Here is a 26,357-nt window from a genome sequence, read left to right as displayed (position 1 = left end):
TTCTTTCTTTCTTTCTTTCTTTCTTTCTTTCTTTCTTTCTTTCTTTCCTTCCTTCCTTCCTTCCTTCCTTCCTTCCTTCTTTCTTTCTTTCTTTCTTTCTTTCTTTCTTTCTTTCTTTCTTTCTTTCTTTCTTTCTTTCTTTCTTCCTTTCTTTCTCTCTCTCTCTCTTTCTCTCTCTCTTTCTCTCTTCCTCTCTTCCTTCCTTTCTTTCTTTCTTTCTTTCTTTCTTTCTTTCTTTCTTTCTTTCTTTCTCTCTTTCTCTCTTCCTTTCTTCTTTCTTTCTTTCTTTCTTTCTTTCTTTCTTTCTTTCTTTCTTTCTTTCTTTCTTTCTTTCTTTCTTTCTTTCTTTTCTTTCGGCTTTTTCTAGACAGGGTTTCTTTGTGTAGCCTCGGCTGTCCTGGACTCACTTTGTAGACCAGGCTGGCCTCGAACTCACAGTGATCAACCTGCCTCTGCCTCCCTGAGTGCTGGGATTACAGGTGTGTGCCACAACACACAGAGTCTGTATTTCTTGAGAGCTGCCAGTTGAGGCTCACATTGGGGGGGATATGGGACCATGTTTTTGACTTGCTAGGGCCTACACTGGGCAAGTCTTCTAAGGCATAGTTCAAGTTACACTCTTTAGACACTTTAAAAAATGCAACCTCAAGATGCTCGCTAGGAGCCCAGGGAAGGAGACTTTCTACTGTGTGGAAAAGGATCTTTAGAAGATTCAGGTGTGTTCGAAGTGTGAGAATTATGTCCTTACTCCTTAGAGCTTAAATCAGAACCTCTGGGAAAATGGCCAGGTTTGAAGTGCTGTTAAAACTCCCCAAGTGGTTCTTCTCTCACAACAGGTTTGAGCTGTTTGAGATGCCGACTTGAGTGGCAGCATAAATTGAATTGGGCACATTGCGTCTCAGGCTGGGTCTTCCATTCATTTTGATTTAATTTGGGGGTGGGGTTGTACGGGATTGTCTGTCTGAGCGTGAGAGTCACCAGATTTTTACAAATAAATATATAAGTTGCCCAGTAAAATTGGAAAAATTTGTCATTTATCTGAAATTGAGATTTAACTGGGCATCTTGTATTTTGTCTGGTACCCCATCCCTGGCCTCAGTTCAGCATGGATGGCCAAAATTGCCGTGTGTCTGGAACGGCTTGTGCAGCTAGCAACCCATCTCTAACCTTGCCAGGCCATGGATGAATTCAGGAAGCTCCGGATCCCCTGCAACATTTGTGTAATCATGACCACTCAAGGATAATGAGGCATGATGAGCAAATTTTCTCTCTTTCGTCCCTGGAAAACGTGCAGGTGTTCGCTGAGGAGAGCCTTGAGATTCTGTGGAAGTCCAGCATATTATGGTGCAGTTACCATGGTGTCTGGCCTGGCAGGAATCAGGGAACAGATGCTGGGATTTTCATGGGACTCTTTCCCTGTTTTTCATGGCCTGCTTTCATTTTGAATCTTAAATGTGCTTAGAATTCTTCAGCTTTCCTGCCCCAGGTAGCTTGTTTTCCTAGCGAGTGAAGAACCCACTTTGCAGCACAATTCTGTCTACCCTCTACAGCAGGAGACCTTTTTATTTTGGCCAAAGACCCATTTGTAAATGTGGTAACTATGGCCACAAGCTTTGTTTATAGACATTTCAGGGCTTTACAAGCCTGCCCAAGAGCCTTAGTTTAAACAATCTGAACGCTGAGCGCAAGGGGAAAAAAGAATACTGCTTCCTGTGTGTGGCATTCCTCATTTTTTACAGTCTTAAGAATGATCTCTCGCTCCTCCATGACTAGCTCTTTTGTTATTCCAAGAAAAAAGGTAATTCTTCAGTTATGTCCACCACTCTATGAAGGAAGATTCCTGGCCTTGGGGCCCAATCTCTTTCAACTAGACAAGAGAACTGGGCTGTTTTCTGCTGAGTTTGGGTCCCTTTTGAACATCCCATTTTGCAGAAATGTTTATAGGTCCCTGTGGGCACCTCTTTTACCGTTGAATCTTAGGGAGCCCGAGCTTACACTCCCGCTTGCTGTCTGTGGTTTGTGGCCTCTGCTTCCTGGTCATTGTTGGTGGTACAGGCATACACAAGTAGGAAGTAGACCCAGTTTCCCTCGGACTTTTGACAGCTTAAAGAAACAAGTCCAGAAAGAATTGGTTGTCTTTGGGTAAAACGAAAAGGGAAGTGAGAAGCCTGTTGCCATGAAGAGGGATGGTTGAGGAAATCCTCTCAAAAAGTCCGTGTGACCTGAAAGAAGACCCAGTGTTCAATTTCCCAAATGCATGAGGCTAAAGAAAAATATATTTTAAGTTGTTATTTTGTATTTTAGATAAAAATCTTGCGGTTAGCGAGGACACCTCAGACTGAGAGTCCCTCAGTGGAAGGAGTGGAGCTAACCTGCCCTTGAGTGGAGGCTCTAAGTATAGCAAAACCTCTTTGGTCCATTGCTAATCTGAGGATTTGATAATTACTCTGAGTGACCAAGTCTCTAATAAATGTTACATTTATTAGTTATTGACACACAGCAATTAAAATTTGGTTAAACTTGCTAAGCTGACCTATTTCAATGAGTAGGCTAAGATTAACTTATTATGAAAATCAATTACTTGTAAATGATACTTGAAAACCTAAAGATAGTGTGCAAAATATTAATTTGCTTAACTAAGCCATGCTGCTTGCCTCGTGTAAAGGTAAACTCTGGCCCGAATTCCCACACATCACAGATTAGTTGGTCCAAACTGAAAGAGGTTTTACTGTAAGCACAACTCGCTTTTGCCTGTGCCATCAAGTCGGTCATCTGAGGATAAGATTTACATTTGAATTGAACACTCAATAAACACCACAGTGATTTTCTTTTAGGCCTTCTGCAGCTAATTTTTCAGCATTTTGTTAAATGACTTAATCTCTTCTCTGTTTAAGGGATTTAAGGACAATGTCTATCGACAGAGGAGGAAGTATTTTGTGGATGTGGCCATGGGTTATAAATAGTAAGTACCTGCATAACTCTTTCTTGTCAATGGCTAGTTAGGAGAAACACAGGCTGCGTTAAACAGACCTGTCTTCGCTTTCTTTACCTCTTGCGGAAGACCGTTTTAAACACTGTCCAACTCCCTTGGCTTCAAATGCCAGCACTGATGTTTGACATCTGGGTATTGTTGTGAAATAACGAGACCTGTGGGCCACATGCCAACCGCTACATTGACACCGCTGTGTTTGCAGCTCCGTGGAGGCAAGGGGCCACTTCTGCTCACTCCGCGAGGCTCGAAGACCGTGCTCAGTACCCATTTCAGAGTCCAATTTTCCCGATTAAAAAGAGACTTAGGCAAGAATGGGCAAAGGGGTCCTACAAGCAGCCAGCATAGAATGAAAACGTGTTGCTTTACATGGAAACAAAAATGCCCTTCAAGCTCTAGTTTGGATTGTGGAGGAGTTTAATAATCACGTAGCAGGGGTTGGGATGAGGATGGGGTGAGGGTTGCGTATTGCAGATGGTGGTCGGTGGTGGTGGCAGGCTGTGGTCCGTGGTGGCAACAGGTAAGTGTTGACTGGCAGGGATGTGCGTGTTTACCATATGGTTTGCCTGGAGAAACGGAGTGACGTAGAGTGACGTAGGCTTTTGTCCCTTCTGTTCTCACTAGTATAACTTTCAGACTATCACTTACACTTTTCTGGTATATGATCAGCAATATGAAGTTTGACTTTGGAACAAAATGTAAATTCACACCTGGTAGGGGAAATAGTTTTGTTTTGTTTTGTTTTTTTTTTTCTTACTCTGGTTGATATTCGTGAAGGAGTTTAACTGACTTCAGAGGCAAAATTATCATTGATGAGGATTTAGGATATTATGTGTACCATAGAGGGCATCGGTGTTGCCTGCTTTCTTTTTTCTCTTTTCTTATTACTTTCCTTCTGCTCCCCAACGCCTCCTCTCTTACTCCTTCCTTTCTTTGGGTGAATAATTTGTTCATTCCCGGATTCTCTTCCTACTCTGAAACTTGTCCCTTCCCTAGTCCTAAGGTCAAGGCAACTTTCATGAAAATAATATTTACGAAAACTAGAACTTCATGGCACATGTTTTTCTATAGTGTCTGTTCCAAGCAGTGTCTCCCCCATGCTGGATTTTTGACATCAACACATGACCTGCCCAAGCCCAGTCTGATGCCCCCTGTTGCCCTGACATTGCTCTCTAATCCTCCATTGTGGAGTATCCCAGCCAGGCAGGCAAGGTAGCGAGACGGACTGAACTCGCTGAACACAGAAAGCCTTCCTAGTGGCTGTGGGCCCTTCGGCATGCTCTCACTGACTTACAGACCGTCTTCATGGGATAAGATCACAGATCCTTGAGGGGATGTGGGAAGGTAACCTTTGGGCACCAGCAGTTCAGGGTAAAAGCTCCGTGCCAGTCTTTTCTCTTAGAGAAAATATGTCCCAGGGAGCAGTGATGACAGAAACATTGGTTTGGAGGAAGTGTATTCATCTGGAGAAAAGAGGGCAAGGGTGGGGGCTGAGGCGGTCAAAGCATTCACTACTTCTTGCTTCTGTTACCTCCCCATAGCTAAAAGGACAATGCTGAGCTTTGTCTCAAGTAGAGGTCTGGCTAAAGCTGGGGCATCCCAGGGCCTAGTTTGAGTTTGGGGTGATGAAGGGAGAATTTACACCCCAAAGACTGAACTCCTAAAACGGAAGGCTCTGGAGCTTGAGATAGGTAGGCCAACTCACCACTTTATAGAGGCAACTCTCGCGAGACTCACAGAGCCCTTTCTGCTGTCCGGGGAAAACGAGAGAGGCTCTTTTCTCCTATAGCACGGGAGGTCACGTTATATCCGGGCACTGCTAGGTAAGGTACAGAGCCGAACAAAGAGGGTTTACCTCGGAGAGTTTTGCAATCCAGAAACACCACAGCCTGCTCCTTGGACAGTGTGCCAAGGCCGGACTATGTAGGCAGAAAACAAAATACTTTAACTGGGGTCAGACATCTGGGCTGGAGAGCTGGTTCTGTGGCCTCAAGCCCCTCCTTCGTCTGAGAAGTGTTTGTACTAGCAGGGCCCATCAGACAGGGTGGACTAGGGGCGTATAAAGAGGACGTGTTTGGCACCGCGCCTGGACCCGGATCAGGGCTCTGTGTGTCAGTTGTTGTTACTCTCTTCCTGCTATGCTTTGCTTGCACATTAAGAGACTGTTGGGTAAACTGATTATTTTGGTGCTGACAACAGATTTTTTTTTTTTTTTTGTGTGTGTGTGTGTGTGTGTGTGGAGAGATTTCATAAAAAGAGATTATACTTCCATTTTTTTTATGTGTGAAAGAAACTGTCAAGATACTGTTTACAAATTGGCAGTTAGTTGTCTTGGGTGCTTCCTGTGGTCTTGGGTGCTTCCTGTGAATGGAGAGAGTGAAGAAATCATTCCTGAGCTGTTGAACCAGGAGAACATGACCCCAGGACTTGTGCAAAGTAGAGAGCAAAAGATTTCACTTTAATACTGTAATTCCTCATACTGGTAACGCTAAGGTTTGCCTGAGTCTGAGCGATGGGTAAAGGATAGCCCAGTCATGTCTGTATGCGTGTGTGTCTGTGCATGTGTGCAAGTGTGTGTGCATGTCTACGAGTGTGTGTGTGTGTGTGCTGACAAGCTCATGCTTTTGGGCTTCCACAGCTGCTGGAGCCGGGTGGAGGAGGGGCACAGATACACATTCCAAACGGGCCTCGACTGTTTCTCCACGCAGCAAATAAGGTTCCTTTTTTTTTTTTTTTTTTTGTTTACAGAAAATGAGGATGCGGTTTCTCACTGAGCTAGGTGGTTTCTAGAGCTGATGACTGCGAGTGTACAATGTTGCAATATGCTAAATGCTTCAGTTGCTTAAAATAAGCTCATTTCAGTGTAATTTGACCAGACTTGGCAAGCCCAAACTAGGAGAACTGGTCTGAGGATTGGATGATTTGAAATTAGGGTAGTCTTGAGAATTCAGCATATGAAGTACCTGCCAAGAGGCTGATGACACAATTAGGACCATTGGAGGTGGATGGGGTTGGGGAGATGCTGGTCAAGAGGGAGTGTTCTTTCAAGCTGACTGAAGGAACAAACGAAAAGCACCCAAATGCAATTTGGAACATTGCCTTGTAGCTCATAAACACAATTATAACTTGTCAATATTCAATGAAAAGTAAAGCTAGGTGCTGTCTGCCATGGGGAGAGCAATTTGCTGCTGGTGATTAGGTAGAGGTCTCTGGAGAGCAGTGGTAGGTACATGGTCAGAAACACTGAAAGACATGGGGTACAGGTGTTTGGAGGTTGTTGAAGGGATCACAGGTTGTAAGCCTGATGAGTCTCAGGGTAAGGAGGAGAAAGAGAAATGAGATACAGAATAACACATATTGAAACCACAACCAGGAAGCCCTCTGGGGGATTTGTGGTAAATACTGTATTTTTTATGATAGTCTTGAAAGGATAAAACAGGGGGGTGAGAGAATCAGCACAAGCAGAGAAAAATGAAAAAATTCCACTCTATGATGAAAAAACAGCAGGCTCAAAGTCCATATTACTGTGAACTCCAAAGAGGTGAGGGAGCGGAAAAGCGCCCGCATGCTGAGACCCGTCAATAGATGCCGCTCAGGCACAGCTCTGATTGACAGTACAGCTGAGAGGCCTGATTGATTACCCAGAAGCCCGCAGGCACCTGCAGACAGGCTCCTCCGCCCCCATGTCTGCAAGGCTTAATTGCCTCACCAATAATAGCACATAGGAAAGAGTCATTAGTGCAAGCCTTATTCCTCACGGGAAGACCTGAGAATGAACACCCAGCCCGGGGAGGGCACTGTTCTGACCTCTGACATGCAGATCACCCTGTCTTCAACAACACAAATAAAAGAAGTACAGTGTCAAAGGGGAGGGGTGTCCCTCAAGGATATGATGGGAACGGAGACTTGTAGTTCCAAGGAAATGGGAGGGAGGTTGGGGGTTGGGGGGGCAGACGGCACTTGGAGGAAGAAGAAAATGGTGGCTTTGTTGGTGCAGCTCCCAGGGAATCTGAACCTTCAGATTTTCTGTCATCAGCACCTTCATATTTTAACCTGGTGACATTTTTACACTGAACTGTTGGGGGAGCGAGATTGGGGAAGAAATCAGTAATATAGTTTTTTTTTTTTTAAATTAACCAGCAAATACATTTTTCCCCTTGGAGGCTGGTTTAATGATTACTCCTCAACAATGTGCATGCATGTTTAATTAAATCATATTTTTGGTGGGGTAGTGGTAGTTATTTCAATTTTGTTCTCTTGGAAAGAGGCCTCAAGCTCTGACTTTAATTATACCACTGTTGTTTGCTTAACTTTATCTCCAACAGTTGTGTGATGCTTCCATGATATAAATGTAATTTTCTCCTGGTTGAGATTGAGGTGACATATAAGCCCAGGCTGTTTCATTTTTAGCACTCCCCCCCCCCATGAATACCCCAGGAATCTGAGAGGTAAATTGCTGGACAGCTGATGTCCCCAGGTAAGGTTAGCAGGAGGGGTTCAGCATATCAGAATTCCTAATTAATTTAGGGTTGGCATCCCTAGCCCCGTTTCCCAGTAAGACTCTTGTTAACAAATTCAGGGACCTTTGTGATCTCTTTCTCTCTCCTCCCTCCCTTCCTCCCTCCCTTCCTTCCTCCCTCCCTCCCTCCCTCCCTCCCTCCTTCCTTCCTTCCTTCCTTCCTTCCTTTTCCAAAGACAAGCTCTTTCTCTGTAGCCTTGGCTATCATGGAGTTCTCTCGGTAGACTAGGCTTGCTTTGAACTCACAAAGATCTACCTGCCTTTGTCTCCTGAGATTTGGGATTAGAGGCGTGCACCACGACTGCCCGATTTCTTACATTTCTTAGCTTAAATGTTCTCCTCTGTAAAGCGGAAATTTAAAAAACTCTCTGCTGCCTCTCCTCTGGGAGTAAATTGATGATTAAATGAAACAAGCATGGCATTGCTGTCTAGTGTACCTCATCGTTGCAGTAATCTCAGAATCCAACCAAAGTCATGGGGCTTACACAGACCTGCACCAATTTGGAGGCACTGACTGTGTCTCTTGCCCTCCCCACTTTTTCTAATCTGAGAGGGAATCCCAGATTTATTGTTTATCTAATGACTGGTCTAGACACATTGTTTGCAGTATTTCTGCAAAATGGAAATAATTCTGCTGGTACTTTATAGGGTTGTTGAGCTGATTAGACAAATTAACATGAAACCAACATGTAGAATAGTACTTAGAAAATCCACGGAAGGACTTGCCGATACCAGCGTCTCGCTGCCTCTTGTCAGCCTCAGTGTGACAAACCCTTTTATTCCTTTTTGTTTTCTCTCTTTCTCTATTACCCTTGACGAAGGTTTTCTTTATGTCTTGAATTCTGTGTGATTTTTTTTTAAATACTGTATTAGTTATTTATAGATGACAAATCACTCCCACCCCCAACTCTAGCAGCCTAAAACAATAGATATTTGTTGTCCTACATGATGTGTAAGTGCTAAGAATTAAGAAACAGCTTAGCTGGATGGTTCTAGATCAGGAGTTCCAGTTAGACAGAGCTTCAGTTATCTAAAGGCCTAGTGGGGTGGGAGGCTCTGCTTCCAGCAGGATTACCATAGGGCAGTTGGCTAGAGGCCTCAGGTTTCTGCAATGTGACCTGTCCACTGGGCTGCCTGGACATCTTCATGGTATTGCAGTTGACAGCCCTCCAATCAAGTGCTCTGAGAGAGAGGAAGAGAGCAATTTAGAATTTGTAATGTCTTTTAAAAATTATTATTATCAATTGTCTTTAGACTAATAGGGTCTCATGAAGCCCAGGCTAGCCTTGAACTCACTATGTAGCTGAGGGTGATCTTTTTTAATTAAAAAATTATATTTATTTACTTTGTAGTACATGTGCTATGAATGTGTAATTATTATGTGTGGCTTAGGTGTGCTGCTACACAGCATGTAGCATGTGTGTGGAGGTCAGAGGATGACTCATAGGAACCAGTTCTCCCCTTCTACCACGTGGATCTCAGGGATCAAAACTCAGGTTGTCTGGCGTGATGACAATTGCCTTAACCTTGCCTTGAAATCTTAAACCTCCTGCTGTTGCCTCCTTGGGATTATGGGCACATGCCAACATGTTTTCTGGGCATAGAATTTAGGAGCGTGGGCTACTGGGTAAGTGAGCACCTAGCTAAGCCACATCCTGGTCCCATAATCCCTTTTATAATGTAGTCTGAGGGGACTCAGGTTCAGAGAGATCAAGAAACTTACCAAGGAAGAGACGCCTGGTCATATTGGCTGACCAAGCACCAGTCATTGATGTTTTAAGTCTTCAGAAATGGAGTGCTAAATTGAATAGTAGTAAGTGTTGGCAGTGCTGGGGCCATATGCTGGCTGTTTGGAATGGCTTCCGAGAGGGGTCAGCCCTCTTGGGGAGTATTTTGTAGAGTTTAAATGTCTGTCTTTGCCCGGAAAGTCACACTAATTTTTTTCCCCTTCATTTTTTTTTTTTTTTTTTGAAGTGTCTGTGGCAGCTTCCACTTGACCTGGCTACACGTTGAAAATAACATCAACAGAAGCAAATGATCTGGCATTTTAAAAAGTTATTCATTTCTCTACAGAAGTCTCAGCGTAGCTGAAACACAGTTCTTGTTAATTTAAGTCACTTGAAGCTTTTCTGCAGTCAGCGTGCCATTCAGCCCCAGTGACTTCAAGGCTACACAGTCTCTCGTAGGGAGTTGGGGGCATCTGGCTCTAGCCCATGAGCCGATCCTCTGTAGTGATTTTCCCCATCTATCTTAGACTGTGACATTTTCCTCCTCCCACCCCCAAAGCCGACCCTCCTGCAATAGAGAATGAATGGAAATAACACAGCTGGGGTGAGGCTTCAGGAACAATTGACAGGGTTTTGTCATTTGCTGTGTGTGTGTGTGTGTGTGTGTGTGTGTGTGTGTGTTTCCTTCTCTAGCTGCTATCCTATTTATTTCATGACTTTTTTGATCTATAAAATGGCACCCTCTGTGATTTGCTCTGCATCCGAGCACTCAGGAAAACAGAGACCCGAAAACAGAGACCCTAAAACAGAGCATCCCCAAATGGAGACTGGCGTAGCTGATAAATGCAATCAGAAGCCCAGCAGGCAGCGCTGAATTTGGGTGAATTTGGCATTCAGCTCCCCTGGGGAGAGGGAGGTGAAAGTTTCTCCTCTAACACACAGTGCGGTGATTCTAACCTCCTACCAGCAGCAGAGCAGAGGGTAAATTTTCACTACTCTGTCTCCCTTACCCGCACCACCAAATACTAAGGAAGGGGCATCAAAACGAAGCGCAGTCATAAGCAGTCAGTGCTTGAACGGGCGCATAAACACAGCGTTGTGTCCTGGGATGGAAATAGCGGACTTCCAAGCCGCCTTTTCCTTTCCCTTCTTTGAAATCCTCTCATTCACCACACAATTCAGCAGGGGGCAGTCAGTAGTTTCTAGAGGAAAGATGATCAGAATTTGAAGAGAGGTTAGTGTCTAGGCCTGCAGCGGTTACCTCAGGAACTGAGGACCCCACTGCATACTAGGGTTTCTTCTTCCAGGTGGCTCTGTCCCTTTAGCTTTGTGGTGTCTGAGCTGGAGAGTTACCGATGCCGCGTCTTTCCCAAGAGACACCTGCAATTATTGCAACTTGCGGAAAACAAACAAACAATAAGCGGGGTGGCTCCACCTCTCCGTCTTTTCCAGGAATTTCAGTTGACCCTAGCGTTTCTCATTTCATGCGAGAAGAGGCGTGATTTATGGATCCTTGCTTGGTTTCAGAACGTAGCGTAAAGGAATACATTAACTAACCGGAGTCACGAGTGCCACTTTACCTATTTTTAGATAGGGGGATCTTAATTGGAAACATAACAGAGAGGAGATGGGAAGAACAGAAAGGAGGGTTAAGTTTTCTCAACAGGGACCAACTTGATTTGGGGGCTGCAAGCTTTAAGTAATGATGTTCTCTGTAAATTTTACTGACAGATGGTCATCTTCGTGAGTAGTGGGCTATCCTTCGATGTGAGAAAAATGTTTTATTTTTTCCTTTCTTTTTTTCTTTTTCTTTTTTTTTTTTTTTGGGGGGGGGGAGAGTCACCTTCAGAGCAAATATGTGTTTCTTCCCTGCCTGGGCTAATTTTATCCCTTTCCATTATCCTTCATTGATTTGCTTTCCCAGGTTTTGAATGAAACTGAGATATATGTGGCTGTTTGGGTCCTTTTGCCTCCTGCATAAACACTAGTCGTTGATGCTTTAATTTCTCTGAAATGGAGCGGTAAATTGAAAAGTAGAACAAACCTAAATATTTGTAGTTCTGGGGTCATTTCCCTGATGACAAGTCTCGTTTCTGAGGGAGGGTCACATTAGAGGCCCAAGAATGCTTTTTTCATGGAATCTAAATGTCTTTGCCCACCAGGCCATTCCCGCCTCCCCCCACCCCTTCTCCCTCTCCTTTTAAAACTTCCATTTGACTTAAGTGGTACCTCACACAGGGTGAGGAGAGGTTGCAAGTAAATGACCTGGGCTTTTAAACTCACCATGGCACAGAGTGAAAAGTCTGTCCTTCACTGATGTCTCAGCCTAGTTCAAATGCACAGTTCCTGCAAGTATTTAAACGATGCTAGACTTTATGGGAGAATCATTTTCATGCCAAATATTTCCCACTACCTGAAGTTTAGCTAAATGACTAAAAAGGAAGGGAGCCTGAGAATTTCAAGGAGAAACAAAAGGGGTGATTGATTTGGAAAAAGGTTTTGCTTTTCTACTTTTTGGGGGGCTTGGTGGGTTTGTGGGTGTGTGTGAATGCCGCGGTGGGATGTTGTCTGATTATAGCATGGCTCTCACAGCTGAGGAAAACATTAGCTCAGTGTGGTCCTGTCTCACTCACTGTCAGGGACAGAGGCTGCACCACATCCTAACGTGTTTCACAGAGGAAGAGGCAGGGATATTTTTACTTTAAAATGATTTCAGTGAACACGAAGGATTCAAATTACCTCCACCAGTCCTCTCCAAGAGTTGAAAGGATTTATATGGAACGGGGCTGTTTTGTTATCTCCAGACCTATTCCCAACCCTGCAGGGAAGTGATGAAATTTCATTCGTTTTATATACCTAGGGGGAGGGAGGGAGCTACACTGAGTATCTATTAGGTACGAGGTTGTGGGCCCTGTGCTTTTCAAACAGCATCCTCTTCAGTCTTCAGTTTTGCAGTCGTGGAAACAGAAAGTTAAAACCCCAATTCTGGGTGCTTGCTTGATATGCACCTTGCACTGAGGCATATTGATTAAGACAGGGGTCTTCACGTTTGATGCCCAGCACCAATACTGGGTAGCTCACAACTGCCTGCAACTCCAGTTCCGGAGGAGCTGATGCCCTCTTCTGTCCTTGCATATACCTGTATGTATGTGGTGCATATACATATATTCAGGGACACACACATTCATAAAATTAAATAAATCTAAAAAAAGAGTGAGCCTTGGGGCTGGTGATGGAGCTTCATTGGTACGGTGCCATGTACAGAGCCTGAGGTTTGAGCCCCAGAACCATATAAACTTCATGGAGGAGGAGGAGGGGAAGGAGGAAAGAGAATCCAACATTGAAATTCATCCTCAGCTGTGGAAGGGTTTGACACTGGCCTGGACTACATAAGACTACATAAGAAGGAGGAGGAGGGGAAGAGAAGAGGAAGGGAAAGCGTGAAGGGGGGAGGAGAGGGGGAGGGGGAGAGGAAGAGGGAAAAGGAATGGTTTGCCATTTCTGAGCTTTTGCTGTGCCACATATGAACTGTTTGGCTTCAGTTTTCTCAACCATATAATGGCGATATTAATAGTCAGTTTCCTATACAATGAGCATAGTCTGTGTAACAAGCTGCCATATTATTGTTACTGTTTTGGTTAAATGGACAGATGATGAACGATTGCTATTAGGAACTTGGTTAAGCCTATGAACTGTCAAATCAGCTATCCTCCTTCATCTACTACCAAAAAACAGGGCCATGGCCGCAAGCCAACAATATTTCTTTTTTTGCTAGCCTGATCACAGGACAAAGCAGATTGCTTTATAGAGCCCTAAGGGAATCTAGCTCTGGGTATCTGCATTTTAGTCATCTGAGGTTGTGGCCTGAGATGGTGACTTGGGAATTTTTATGTCTTACCTATGTTGTGATCTTTAAGCTTAACTTCTGTGTGCACACTGACCATGAGTGTATTGATGGGTGCCAAGTCCATAGTTATGTCTGTTGATATTTAACCCCATGCTAGTTTTTGCAGATGAAATTCTCTCCTCTGTAATGTCAGAAGGACTTTCTACAAGGTGAGAAAACGGCATGGATCCCAGTCCTATGGTGGACAGACCAAATAAAAGCACACAATTTCCAGGAGTTAAATCTTCCCTTTCCCCAGGCTCCTTAGGGGCAGTGGTTTATTTTCATTATGTCTCTTGTAAAGGAAGCACTGATATTAACAATGTGAAAGAAACAAAACCAACAATTTTGTTTGCTACCATATAAAAGTTCCTTAGGGCCCATAGACTCATTTACGAAAATTCATGTGCGCAAAACCCATTTGCAAAAGCAAATAAAATATGTGATCACAAATGCTCTTTACCTGACTGGCCTAAGGGGCTAGTTGAAAATGTCTGTGCCTTTGTTTATTCTCTGTGTGGCTTTAACAGTCATGCCCCGCACTCCTCTGGTTACCTGATGCCAGACTGCTTGGGCCTACAGGAATCCTGGCATAACCCGGCTGGAGGTTAAGGTGCTGCAAGGACTTACCAGTTTCCTTCAGCGGAAGACATTGTTATGTCCCATGTCCTTGAAAATATTTTGGCATGTTCATTCATGAGGTTACCTAGCCAGTGAAGCATCTCTGTATTTAGTCATGTTTAGACTTTTATTTCTTTTTGGGTTTCTATGTTGTTTTCTTTCCTGGTGAAAATTATGCTTACAAGTGTCTGGGTGACAGTCTCTAGACAGGGGCTGGGAAGCTGTATTGAGAAAATCAGGAAAAGAAACCATTGCATGAAAAATAAAGAGTGCATAAGGACAATTGAAACTGACCAGAAAGCTTAATGGGATCCCAGTACCTTAAATGTTTTCCATAGCTTAAAATACAGGAGGCAAGAACGAGGTAAGACAGATACTTATCTGCCCAACTTTCTGAAACACAACTATAATGAACAAACCACTAACCTCAAGTAGACATCCTTAGACACACACGAAAGCGTGTACACACACACACACACACACACACACACACACACACACACACACAAGAAACACTAAGCAGAATCATCGTGTGTGTGTGTGTATGTGTATGCATGTTTATAAATATATGTTGTTGGAGTTGGAGGAGGAAGAGACAGAAATAATGTAAATACATTAGTCACATATGAAATAAAATAAAAAAAGCAAAGCAAATAAAAATTCTTACATTGAAGAGCCATATATTCTTTTTTTATTAATTAAATTTATTTATCTATTTATTCACTTTACATTCTGAATGAAGACCCCTCCCTAATATCCTCCCAGTCCCATCATCCTCCCACCCTTTTCCCCCTTTATCCCCTCCCTATCCTTAGAGGCTGCCTCTCAGTGCATCCTCTTCCACTGAGGCCAGACAGGGCAGCATAGCTAGTGGGAAGTGATGGAAGAATAGGCAACAGAGTCTATGTCAGAGACAGCCCCCACTCCCCTTACTAGGGAACCCTCATGAAGATCTAGCTGCTCATTAGCTACATATGTAATTGTGTTGGAGTACTTGTGTCCTGGGCCTAGGTGCCTGATCTTTGGTTGGTGTTGCATTCTCTGAATGCCCCCATGGGCACAGGTTAATTGACTCTTTAGGTCTTTTTGTGGTGTACTTGACCCTTCCAGCTCTCTCTATCCTTCCTTCCACTCTTCCACAAGACTCCCTGAGCTCTGCCTAACGTTTGGCTGTGGGTCTCAGCATCTGTTTCCATCTGCTGTTGGGTGGAGTCTCTCAGAGGACAGCTGTCCTAGGTTCTTTCTGTAAGCATAGCAGAGTATCATTAAGCGTGTCAGAGGTTGACTCTCTCCTATGGATCTCAGGTTGGGCCAGTCATCCATTGGCCATTCCTTCAATCTCTGCTCCATCTTTATTCTTACACATATTTACCCTGTAGGCAGGGTAAATTTTGGGTGAAGTTTTGTGGGTGGGTTGGTGTCTTCCTCCCTCCACTGGAAGTCCTGCCTGGCTAGAAGTGTATATTCTAATGAGAGATAGATTATTTTAAAATTATTGATTATGTGCTAACTATCCACATTAGTTGGGCTCAGTGTGATTTTCCAAACGTATAATATTGTGTGTACTGATAAAATCTGTTATCTCTTTATCAATGCTTCTTTGCTTTCAAGTTGACTCTTTTTTTTTTTTTTAAACTTCCATATATGACTGGGAACATGAGCTTCTTACTTCTCTGTGTTTGGCTTATTTCACTTAATAATCTGTCCTCTAGTTCTTTATTACTTTATTTTATGTGTGTGAATGCCTTGTTTACATATGTGTATATGCATGCAGTGTCCATAGAGGTCAGAAGAGGGTGTTGGATCTCTGTAACTTGGAACTATGGATAGCCACAGTATGGGTGCTAGGAATCAAACCTGGGTCCTCAAGAGCCTCAAAGGCTCTTAACTGCTGAGCCATTTTTCTAACCTCATGAATTCTTGAAGTATAATTTTGCCAAATGAAAGAACCCCAGATATTTCTTATATATCCTTGAAATGAAAAATAGTATTTTCCGTTTGGCTAAACCTTAATGGGTTTCATCCAATTCACACAGGGTGTTTCTTTTTTTTTTTGCCAACTTTTTTTTTTCTACTGACATATGCACAAACTATTTTATTATTGCGTATCCATACTTTCCTAAGTTGTCTGCATGCAGGCAATCCAATTTCACAAAATGTTATGATTGATCTCTGCTGTCAGGAAAGATTTTCAGGAGCTACCAAAATGTCTGTATACTGGCATCACTTTGATTCTGAGAAGTGTACCAAATGCTTAATAACAATTTAAAAGTGGATGTTATGAATGGCAAATTAAAAATTATATTTGAACAAAAGCAGGCAATTATAATAAGATCAGGAAATGATAGTCTCATTGTTGTATGTTGTCATGTGTTTTCTTGGATAAGGAAGAAAGGGCTGCATTAGAGATGGCTCCCGGGAGATCATGCTATAATCAGGCTGTGTTCATCAGACAAGTGTAGCAAATGCCTCTCCAGAGTCAAGAACAGAGATGGAGACAACTAACCTTGAAGTCCCTGTAAACTTTCTCCAAAGGCCCCTCTACACCCTGAGAGGACGACTAATTGCTAATGAGCTTTGAAGCTGATGCATTTTCCATTTTGTGTCTTCTCATTTTCCTTCTGTAACCCCAGGTAGTAGTGTCAATCAAGAGAGACATGCTCAGGTGGGGAAAGAGAGAGAAGATGAGGAAAAGATAAGAGGCAGAGTCTATTCCAGGTAGATAAACAGCTCTTGAATAAGTAAGACACGTCCTACCCTCAGGGATAGTAATAAAATGAAATAGAAAAATGAATTCTTTTCTGTTTGCCTGTTTTTTATTTTTATTTTTTATTTTTAATCAGATTCGCCCATTTCCTTAACCAATTCTCTGTTTCCTCTCTGCTCTGTTTGGCCGTTGCTTCTGAGAAAACTCAACTGTTTTCAAAGAATGCAATTTATGCTGTTTCATCCAGTCTTGCCATCTAGTTCCATGTAAATACCATCAATGGCAGCCTGCCTTCTCTTCCACCGTTGAATAACTAAATGGCTTCTTCACACTAGCATGCCTATAAGATAACATGGGCGTAGAAATGACATCTTATACTGGGAATTCTAGCACCAAGGACTTTAGGAGGTAGCTGGAAGTATTACCACGTTCAAACACGTATTTTGAAATTCTCCAAGTTAGAAAAAAAAGGGGGGGGGGTAAGAAAAATATATTGCTTTTTTTGTGCTGGAGAAGAAGATCAAACAGTTAAGTGAAATGAAGACCTTGTTGCTTATTGATCTGGCTGTAAAAAGATTCCACACAGTTCTCTGTGGGTGTGAATCCCTAGATGTCCGTGTCAAAATGTATTTGGTAAACAACTTTGCTCTAACAAGCTCAGAACTTGCACAGAATTGCTCTGTCTGTACCTGCTCACACCTGGTTTGTCTGTGCCTTTTTCAATCTTTTCTTTCTGTAGAGACAGGTAGGACTTCCAGAATTATCCCCTAGTTTCCAGGAAGAATGGGATTTCTTTCTTTTCTCTTCCTTCTTTTTTCCTTTCACCTCTCCCTCCATCTTTTCCTTCCAGTCTTTTCTGTGATAGAGACTGAATCTAAGGTCTTGTATATGCTAGCCAAGTGTTCATTCCCAGATACCCATTTTTTTCATGTGTATATATGAGTGTGTGTGTATGCGTGAAAGCCTGTGTGTATGTGTTTTTGTTTTGTGTGTGTACCGTCATGTTTGTATGGGTGTGTTTTGTGTGGGTATATACTAGAGTGACTATATTTGTGTGTTTGTGTGGGAGTTTTGTGTGTACATGTATGTGTGTTTGTGCAGGTGTGTGCATGTGTGAACTTGAATGTGTGTGTTTTGTCTGTGCATGTGTGTGTGTTTTTGTGTATGTATGAGTGCATGTGTGTGCTTGTATGGATGTCGTATGTGTGTGTTTGTGTGCTTGTGTGGGTGGGGTGTTTTTTGTGTGTGGGTGTGTGTATGTGTGATGCATGTATGTGCAGGGCAGAGGTTGGTGTCAGATGTCTTCATTATTTTCCACTTCAGTTTTTTTGAAACACAGTCTCTCGCCAGACCCCTCCTTGTGCAGACTAGCTGGCCAGTGAGCTCCAGGGACATGCCTTGTCTCTGTCCTCCCTTTTCTCAGTACTGAGGTTGTAGCACTCTCTACCTTGCCTGGCTTTTACTTGGGTGCTGCAGATTTAGACTCTAGTCGTCATGCTTGCATAGCAGCCACTTTACTGACTGACCCATCTCCTCAGCCCACCTGTGGGATTAAACACACAAGAAACCAGGCCCTTCCCACAACTGTCAGGATTTCCAAAGAAAGTGAGTCATCTGAGTTTCATCTTTTTCCTACTGTCAAACCCAAATTGCCACGATGGCCACTAGCTCCTTTTTTTGTCTTGTCCCTTCCATGTTTAAGAAGCCTCAGCTTGTCATTCTGTGACAAGAATGTAATGTCTACAGTGGTGAAGAGCTATCAGAAGTCACATCTGCTGTTCTTTAGAAACCTGGCAAGCCATGAGTAATAACTGGTAGTTGAGAATTCCACAGTCCTATTCTATGAAAACGGAGGAGGCACCCTAGATATCCAATTAAATATTTGTGTATAATTAGCTTGCTGAGGAGTATCATATTATTGGGATTTATACCAACAGAAAATACTTTTGTTTTCCTACTCGCTGCTTTCAATTGTATCACGTTGAGACCCGCTTTCCTGCAGAGAAGCAAGTTTCTTAGCAACATCTAATTTCCTGTCATTTTCAATTATTAGGAGAGTCTCACTTGGGTATTTAAGACCTGGTCTTGTTCATTTAAAAAAGATTAATCTCAGGCTTGATTCAAAGAGCATCCTCTCTCTCCTACAGTTATTTGGATTAAACATGTGTGGGATTTTATTGGTTTAGAGGCATCTTTGAGCCAGGGTTCTGAAATATCTCCTTTCTTTCCGACTCTAGTTCCTTTGGTGGTAGTGTCTGTCAGGCAGGAGGGAAGAAGCTATCATATTTTTGCTTTGTTTTGTTTTTCTCACATGACTGTTAGAATCTCCAGGGTGAGTTTCAGACCATGGTCACTCTGATTTGAACAGGTTTTTTCTGGCAAGGCACTGTCTGTTGATGCGCTGGTCTCTGCACCGAGCTGGTGCGATGCTTTCTGAGGGCAGCGTCACTCTATCCATCACTTTGCAGCTCTGCTCCCTTGGCCTCATCACCATTCACATCCCTGATCTTTCTTCTGAACCAGGCACATCGTTGCTTGGCCCCACTGGTGCCTCTTCACAAGGGGTAAAGACACCCAGTCGGGTCTTCTGTATGCAGCAAACACAAGAGAACCGAACAGGCAGACTTTCTTAGCTTCTTCCCATGAATTTTACGTTCTGCTGGGCATTAGGCTATACATCCATATTAGCCTTTCATTTCAGAGGACACATGACAAGAGGGCGACCCCTCCCTATCATAGTGTACCGTGTTTCCAGGCTTCCAAATGGTGCTGCAGGCATAGTTTCTCTCTAGTGGTAATACTGGGGGGAGGGGCTCACTGCTTGGAAAAGGTTCATCTACAGGAGTTTCCAGTCTTTTTTTTTTTAAACACTTGTTCTTTCTTTCTTTCTTTCTTTCTTTCTTTCTTTCTTTCTTTCTTTCTTTCTTTCTTTCTTTCTTTCTTTCTTTCTTTCTTTCTTTCTTTTCTTACACTTTATTCACTTTGTATCCCCCCTGTAGCTCCCTCCTTCCTCCCCTCCGAATCCCTTCCTCTGTCTGTCTTCTCCACGCATGCCCCTCCCCAAGTCCACTGGTAGGGGAGGTCTTCCTTTCCTTCTTTCTGATTCTAGTCTATTAGGTCTCATCAGGAGTAGTTGCATTGTCTTCCTCTGTGGCCTGGTAAGGCTGCTCCCCCCATCAGGGGTAGGTGATCGTAGAACAGGGCAATCAGTTCATGTCAGAGACAGTCCCTCAGTCTTTAGAAATGGTTACAGGCAGTGGCCTGACAAAAGAAAGAGAGAAGAACCTGCTCTTTCCATCAAGCATTGACACCCTCTCATGACCGTAAGTATCTCTGATTCCCTATAAGACTGGCAGGTGAGGCCTGTGGTCTTGTGAACAGGGTGGTAGTGGGGAGCTGGTTGGTGGTGAGGACCTGGAAGGCATGCCTGACTTCAAATGCTGGGTGTTCTCTCTAGAATGTAGGGTGTTTAAGTCACTTTATTGCTAGTCCAGAGCAGAGTTCTAGGATGCTGAGGTAAGAGTCTGTTATGCACTCATCATACCATGTACCCACTAATTGGGCTGGAGAGATGACTCAGTGGTTAAGAGCACTTGACTGCTCTTCCAGAGGTCCTAGGTTCAATTCCCAGCAACCACATGGTGACTCACAAACATCTGTGACAGGATCTGATGTCACTTCTGGTGTGCATGAAGACAGAGCTCTCATATACATAAAATATCTGAATAAATATGTACCCATTGATAAAAGTATAATAATATATGGATATATGTGACATCCCATACCTCCAAGTCAGGGCACCCCTCTGGTACTCTTCTCAGGTGGAATTATTAAACAAGGCAAACCCAAACCCATAATCATGTGCAACCCCCTGGCGGGGGGGAATAAAGCAACACATTTAGATTTTTCTCATGACTATTTTTATTTTTCCAAATGTCAAGTTTCAATGTGTTAAAAGAAACTTGGGCTTGGAGAGATGGTTCGGAGCCCAAGAGCACTGACTGCTCTTCTAGAGGACCCTGTACCCTTATGACAGCTCACAAATGTCTGTAAATTAGCTTTAGGGCATTTGATAGCCTTTTCTGCCCTCCTCAGTATTTGAGGTGCACATACATACATTCAGGCAAACACCCATATGTTATTAGAATAATGACATAATTTAAAAAATTGAAAAACCCACATGGATGGCTTTCTATTTGTGGTGCCCCAACTACATATTTATTTTATTGGGGAACCCAGTCTTACTTGTAGTCTCAGAAAGAAACTTAAAGGAATTTGTGAAAATGCCTTTAATGATCTACAAGGACATATATGTTAATGTTGCAGACATGAATATAGATGATGTTTTCATATGCATACACCTATGCATATACCTAAACACCCTATTTGGGTTTGGTATATGATATGAGTTACTGTCTGGAGTGCATTAATCTCACAGGTATAAGAAAATCAAGGAAGACCACCATTTTATGCCAGATAATAAGCCTGGCTCAAAGATTTCGACTCTTGGAGTCTCATTTTTCTTATGTATGAAATGTGGTTAATGACAGTATCCATCTATGCAATTGTGAGAATCATGTCATTTCAACCCATTAGTCAATGGATTAGTTCACGAACAAGTGCTTAACCTTAAAAGACTGTCTTGAATGCAGTCATCTCAAATAGTAGATATTACAAAGTACTTGTTGGAACTATATAGAAAATGGATGTTTCTTATGCTTTCTATATTTTGAATGTTTTTAATAGGTATGAAACGGATTAAACTGGCCTTTTCTTTTTCATGACGTTTTAGACTCTTTAAAGAATTATCCAGAGCAGAGGTCCAAGTGGTGTGAGAAATCACTCCTCAAGACTAGGGGTGCCTCACCTGGGCTCGGGGTACCAGCAGTCCTTTAAGTAGTCATCATCTCAGAGAGCAGGTGAATGAGCTCCCCCGGTGAGGCAGGCATGCAGAAACAGATGACAATATCCGCAGCCATCCATATTCCCAAGATTGTGCTGTGGGGAATTCATCAAGTGACAGACCTGCGCAGTTCTCTCTTCCTGCCCTAATTCACACTTATTCTTCATTTGTACCCTCTTGGCTACTCTCAGATTGCCTTTGAAGTGCTGCGTGTCTGCAGATTGATACCGAAGGGAAAAGTTTGACCTAACGATTCTTTTCAAATGGCTTTTCAATATTTCATTTATTGTTTTGGCCTCATTGCTTTTCTGCCTTGTGATCATGCACAGCTCTTATTAGGTTTATTGGCCTGCCAGCCTCAGATTGATTTAGCTGAATTTCTGGATCTAGAGGCAGCCCACGTGGACATTTATTTCTTGCATCTTTTCTGTTTTTCTTTTTCCATATTAGGTTTTTGTGCTAAGTTCACCGATATTAGGACTCAAGAGTCTCGATCTCCTCAGCAGATATTTGCCAGGTTGTAATTTTTTATTTGTTGTCAACAGCCAAACATAAACAAGGCCAGTCCAATTCTCATTTGGTCTGCGTAAGCCCTACTCTTGGTGTTTAGGGAAAGCAAGTGATAATTTCTAGTTCTTTCTTTGGTATCTGTTATCCCCCCCCCCCATTTCTCATATGTTTCAATTAAAAAAAAAAAAGCGACTTGGAGGCAGTGGGAACTACATTTGGACTTGAATGGTAAACAGCATGTATTTTGGCAGGAACGCCGCCTCAGGAGGTAGTGAGGAGATCTGTTTGGAAGCCCCATTCTTATCATCCCATTCCTCTTCATTATGGCCTCAGGGATTGTCCAGAATGACCCCCGCTTCTTGCTGGTGCACTGCTCCTGTCATGACCTGAGTGGCAGGGTCGGTCCTGTCTGAGGGTGGGCGTCTGTGGTGACCACCTGCCCTTAGCAGATTACATTGGAAATGCTAGGTGGGGTGTGTGTGTGTGTGTGCGCGCGCGCTTGCGTGAGCGTACTTGCTAACTGCAGGAACAGAATTTCTGTTCAGGTGTCAGTGGAGGCATTGGGGGCATGCTGGGCTAGCTGTTAAGCATATCATAATAGGTTTTCTCAAACCTGATTCAAAATGCATGTTTTTTGTTTGTTTGTTTGTTTGTTTTCGGACAGGGTTTTCTGTAACAGGCTAGCCTGAAAGTTTCTGTGTACCCAGGTTATTTTTGAATTTCCCTTCTTTTACTTCAGCTCTCCAAGTAACTGGGATTGCAGACCCACCTGGATTCAGGATAGATGGTATAGTCAGATGCTAAACTCAGATCCAAGCCCCTTACTCAAGCTTGCAGAAGTACCCAGCAATGGTTCCCTTACCTTACTGGTCTCAGGTGACATCGGAAGCCATGGTCTTGCTCATGACTGCTGCCTCCTGTTAAGTCAACACTTCGTGTTACAGTTTTACCAGGGAGCTCCAAGTCCTATTTAGCCTGCATGTGTCTCCATCGGGCAGCATTCCATGACTGCTCTGATCCAAAACAAATCCGTCAATAATCCAGTGCAGTTACCAGCACATAGTTGCTTAAGGGTCCATAAAGAGGGGTTTCCAGATCTTCTTTATTGGTAGCGTCTATGGCTGCATCTGAAATACTGTAGCTGAATTGTGACACAGATCACATGACCCAAAAGCTTACAGTGTTTACTTTCTGGACCTTTTCTGGGGAACTTCGTTAAGACTCGTCTCAAAGTAAGAGGGCTTCACATGTCTCCCTTTTAGTCTGACCCACAGTAAATGCTTTTTACTTTCTAGTCTATGAAAACCCTTTTCAATTCATCATAAACTCTTAGTATTTGCCACACAGTTTGGTCACTGAACAAATAATCAGAAAATTACACTTGGAAATTGGGGTGAGTCTGGGTGAGGAAGAAAGAAAACTCAGGAAGCAATTTCATTTTCAACAGAGGACATCCATTTATTCCTGTTGTCTTGTGGCTGCAGAGGAGCCCCTCATAAGAACTTTGCACCCAAGCCACCCCATTCCAACACAGAACTCTCAGCTTAAGAACATAAACTTTGGACCTGGGGAGCTGGCTCAGTGCGTAAGAGCACTTGTTGAACAAGCATGAAGACCTGGGCTTAATCTCCAGCACCCTTATGACGAGCTGGACCTGACTGCATGCTTGTAACCTCAGTACTTGTTGTGCTGAAGGGGAGGGGAGGACTGCTGGGGATGGGTGATTAGCCTGCCTAGCTGGAAAACTGAGTTCCAGGTTCAGTGGGAGATGCTGCCTCAAGGGAATAAGGCAGAGAAGGAAAGAGTAGGAGACTGAGGGTCCGCTTCTGGATTCTGCATGTGTATGCACAGGGTGTGCATGCCACTCCGAACAGGCAGCCACATCCACATACCCCCCCCCCCCCCCAAACACACACACACACACACACACACACACACACACACACACACACACACGCAAAGACCATAGGACTTGTCAAGTTTCTAGGGGGATTTATGTCCCTAGAAGGATCCAAGTATACACAGGAAGTTGAAGATTAGCATTTATTTCAATACTTAATGGGATCCTTTTGGGCACTTAGTTGTTTGTCTGTCTGTCTGTCTGTCTCTCTGTGTGTGTGTGTGTGTGTGTGTGTGTGTGTGTGTGTGTGGGACTCCCCTAGCATTAATGTCAGACTATTCAACCTAGTGGTTGATTCACTGGTCTCTCTTCCTGCCTGCCTAGTGGCCAGCCCATTCCCAGGGTGGAGTACACAGAAGAAGAAACTAAAACTTGGGGCATTGTGTTCCGGGAGCTCTCTAAACTCTACCCGACTCATGCTTGCCGAGAGTACCTGAAAAACTTCCCCCTGCTCACCAAGTACTGTGGCTATAGAGAAGACAATGTGCCTCAACTCGAAGATGTCTCCATGTTCCTGAAAGGTAAGACAGTGCAGTCTGCCCTTCCCTGTTCTCTATCCCCATTTGCTTTTCAAAGACACAAGGCACACCAGTAGGCCCTTTCCTAAAAGGGAAAAGTGGTGGGTTTAGAAGAGGGTGCCCAGCCAACATCCTGAACTACCAGTGGGAAGCAGAATGGATGCTTGGGTGGAGAAATGGATTTGGCTATTCATGCAGTTATGGGCTTGCTGAGGCCTCTCTTTGGATGTTTGCTGTTATAACTAGTAAGTTTCAAAGGATACCTGCGAAGAATGCCAGCCCTGAGCATCTTCTGAACACAAACTATTACTTATACTTAGTACTGAAGATCAGAAGTCTGTGATCAAGGTGTTGAAGGGGTGGAACAGAAGGGGGGCTTCTGTTCCCTTTCCCTTTTCAGCTGTTGGAGTTCACCTGTACTGCTTGGCCTATGGCTGCTTCTTTAAACCACTCTAGCCTTTTACTTCCATTGTCACCTTGACTTTTCTAACTCACTCTCCTGCTTCCTTTTTATCACTCCCCCCAAACCTTTTTTTGAGACAGGGTTTCTCTGTGTAGCCTTGTCTGTCCTGGAACTCACTCTGCTCCTGTTTCCTTCTTATAAAGACCTCTGTGATTTTTAAATCCCTAGCTGGACAATCTGGGATAATAGCCTCATCTTAAGAACCACTATTAGATCACATCTCTAATGTTTATTTTTCCAAATTAGACAACATTTGCAGACTCGAGGTGATTAGGGTGTGGGCATCTGTGGAGAGCTGCTATGTCTGTGTAGCCTTTCATTGTTGTTTCTACCTGGAATCTGCCAGACTGCCACGTCTAGCTTCTCGGTGCTCTGCATGTCTGGCTTTTGGTTCCCACCATTTTGCCACCTCAGTTCATAAGCTTCTCCCCACCCCCATTTACTATCCTGCCTATCGCTTCCACACAAATATCTCTGTCTGAAACATTATCTAAAATACTACTTTTCTCCCCTCACATACTCGTTTAGACACTCTCCGTGGCTCCCTCTACTTAAAAACAAAGAAACAAACCTGGGATTGACAAAGGTCTTAAGGGTAAGGCTAGATTAATAAATCATTTTAGTTTTGTGGTCTAAGATGAAAAAAAAAACAAAAACAAAACAAAACAAAACAAAATAAAAAACCCAAGGGAATCGTGGGCATTTACACAGTCATTTTAATGTGTACATTAAAAAGTACAAAAACTACCCTCCCTTTGCTATCAACAGGATCTCAGTTTAAACTCCTCCCTTTTCTCTGGTGAATATGCTATCCATCAAAATAATTATATAATATATATAAAGAATAGTGTAGAAAACAGAATTTATTACACAGTAAAGTCAAGTACACCTTCAAGGGGTGGAAATAGATAATGACCAAAGGGACCAATGTTTCAATGTGTGTTTTAGGTAGGTTTTACATTATTTCCAAATTCCTTAGAATAAACAGCGTTTCCTGTGGGAAGTTGTGATTGACAGGCCTGTTTGGATAGACTCTTACAGGAGAGGACACTGGTGTGAGTCTTTGTTCTTTATCTGAATGCCGCCTGCTAGGCAGAGATCTGACAAGGTGGAGGCCTCCTGAGCCAGGCTAGACAGTTATCTCTTAAGGACCTGGTGTGTTTAGGATCATCATATCTCCTCTCAGGAACAGAGAGATGATTAAAATCCCATTCCTTTGATAAGAAATTAGACTCCTGCTGTTCTAGTTCTTGGTGTATAGGCTGTGGACTGAGAGGGAGGTGTCTCATGTCTTCTGGGGTTACTAATATCTTTCTACCTACTGAAAACTAGGACACACAGATGTAGCTCAGGAGCTGAGTTTGGACAAGCATGAATTGTTCAACCTGTAGGGTACTGAGCCAGCTCTGTAAGCATCTTCTGCTGCAGTGTCCTGCTCGTATGATCTGCTCTTGCTGTGTGCTCTCCATACTTTTGCTTAAACTCTATCCTGATCATATGTGGATCAGGATGCATAAGAGCCTTAAAGCTGGGCCACTGAGAGCCACAGCTGTCCCCGACTGTGGAGGAGAAGCCTGAATATGAACCTTGTCCACCACACTGCATTTGCTACTG

General features: G+C 43.3%; 1 protein-coding gene across 1 annotated transcript in view; it reads left to right on the top strand.

Annotated features, from left to right (window-relative positions):
* The window catches only part of Tph2 (tryptophan hydroxylase 2), an 87,354-nt gene that overhangs the window by 8,319 nt on the left and 52,678 nt on the right, over window positions 1-26,357 (top strand). The window contains exons 5-6 of the mRNA XM_055626054.1: window positions 2,895-2,962; window positions 24,087-24,283. Coding sequence (XP_055482029.1) covers window positions 2,895-2,962; window positions 24,087-24,283 — 265 coding nt within the window. The remainder of the gene's footprint in view (window positions 1-2,894; window positions 2,963-24,086; window positions 24,284-26,357) is intronic.

Source organism: Psammomys obesus, unplaced genomic scaffold (genome assembly GCF_907164565.1).
Source record: "Psammomys obesus unplaced genomic scaffold, mPsaObe1.curated_primary_1811, whole genome shotgun sequence".
Classification (NCBI taxonomy): domain Eukaryota; kingdom Metazoa; phylum Chordata; class Mammalia; order Rodentia; family Muridae; genus Psammomys; species Psammomys obesus.
The sequence above is the reverse complement of the archived record's forward strand: the minus strand, read 5'-3'. Positions and strand labels throughout refer to the sequence as shown.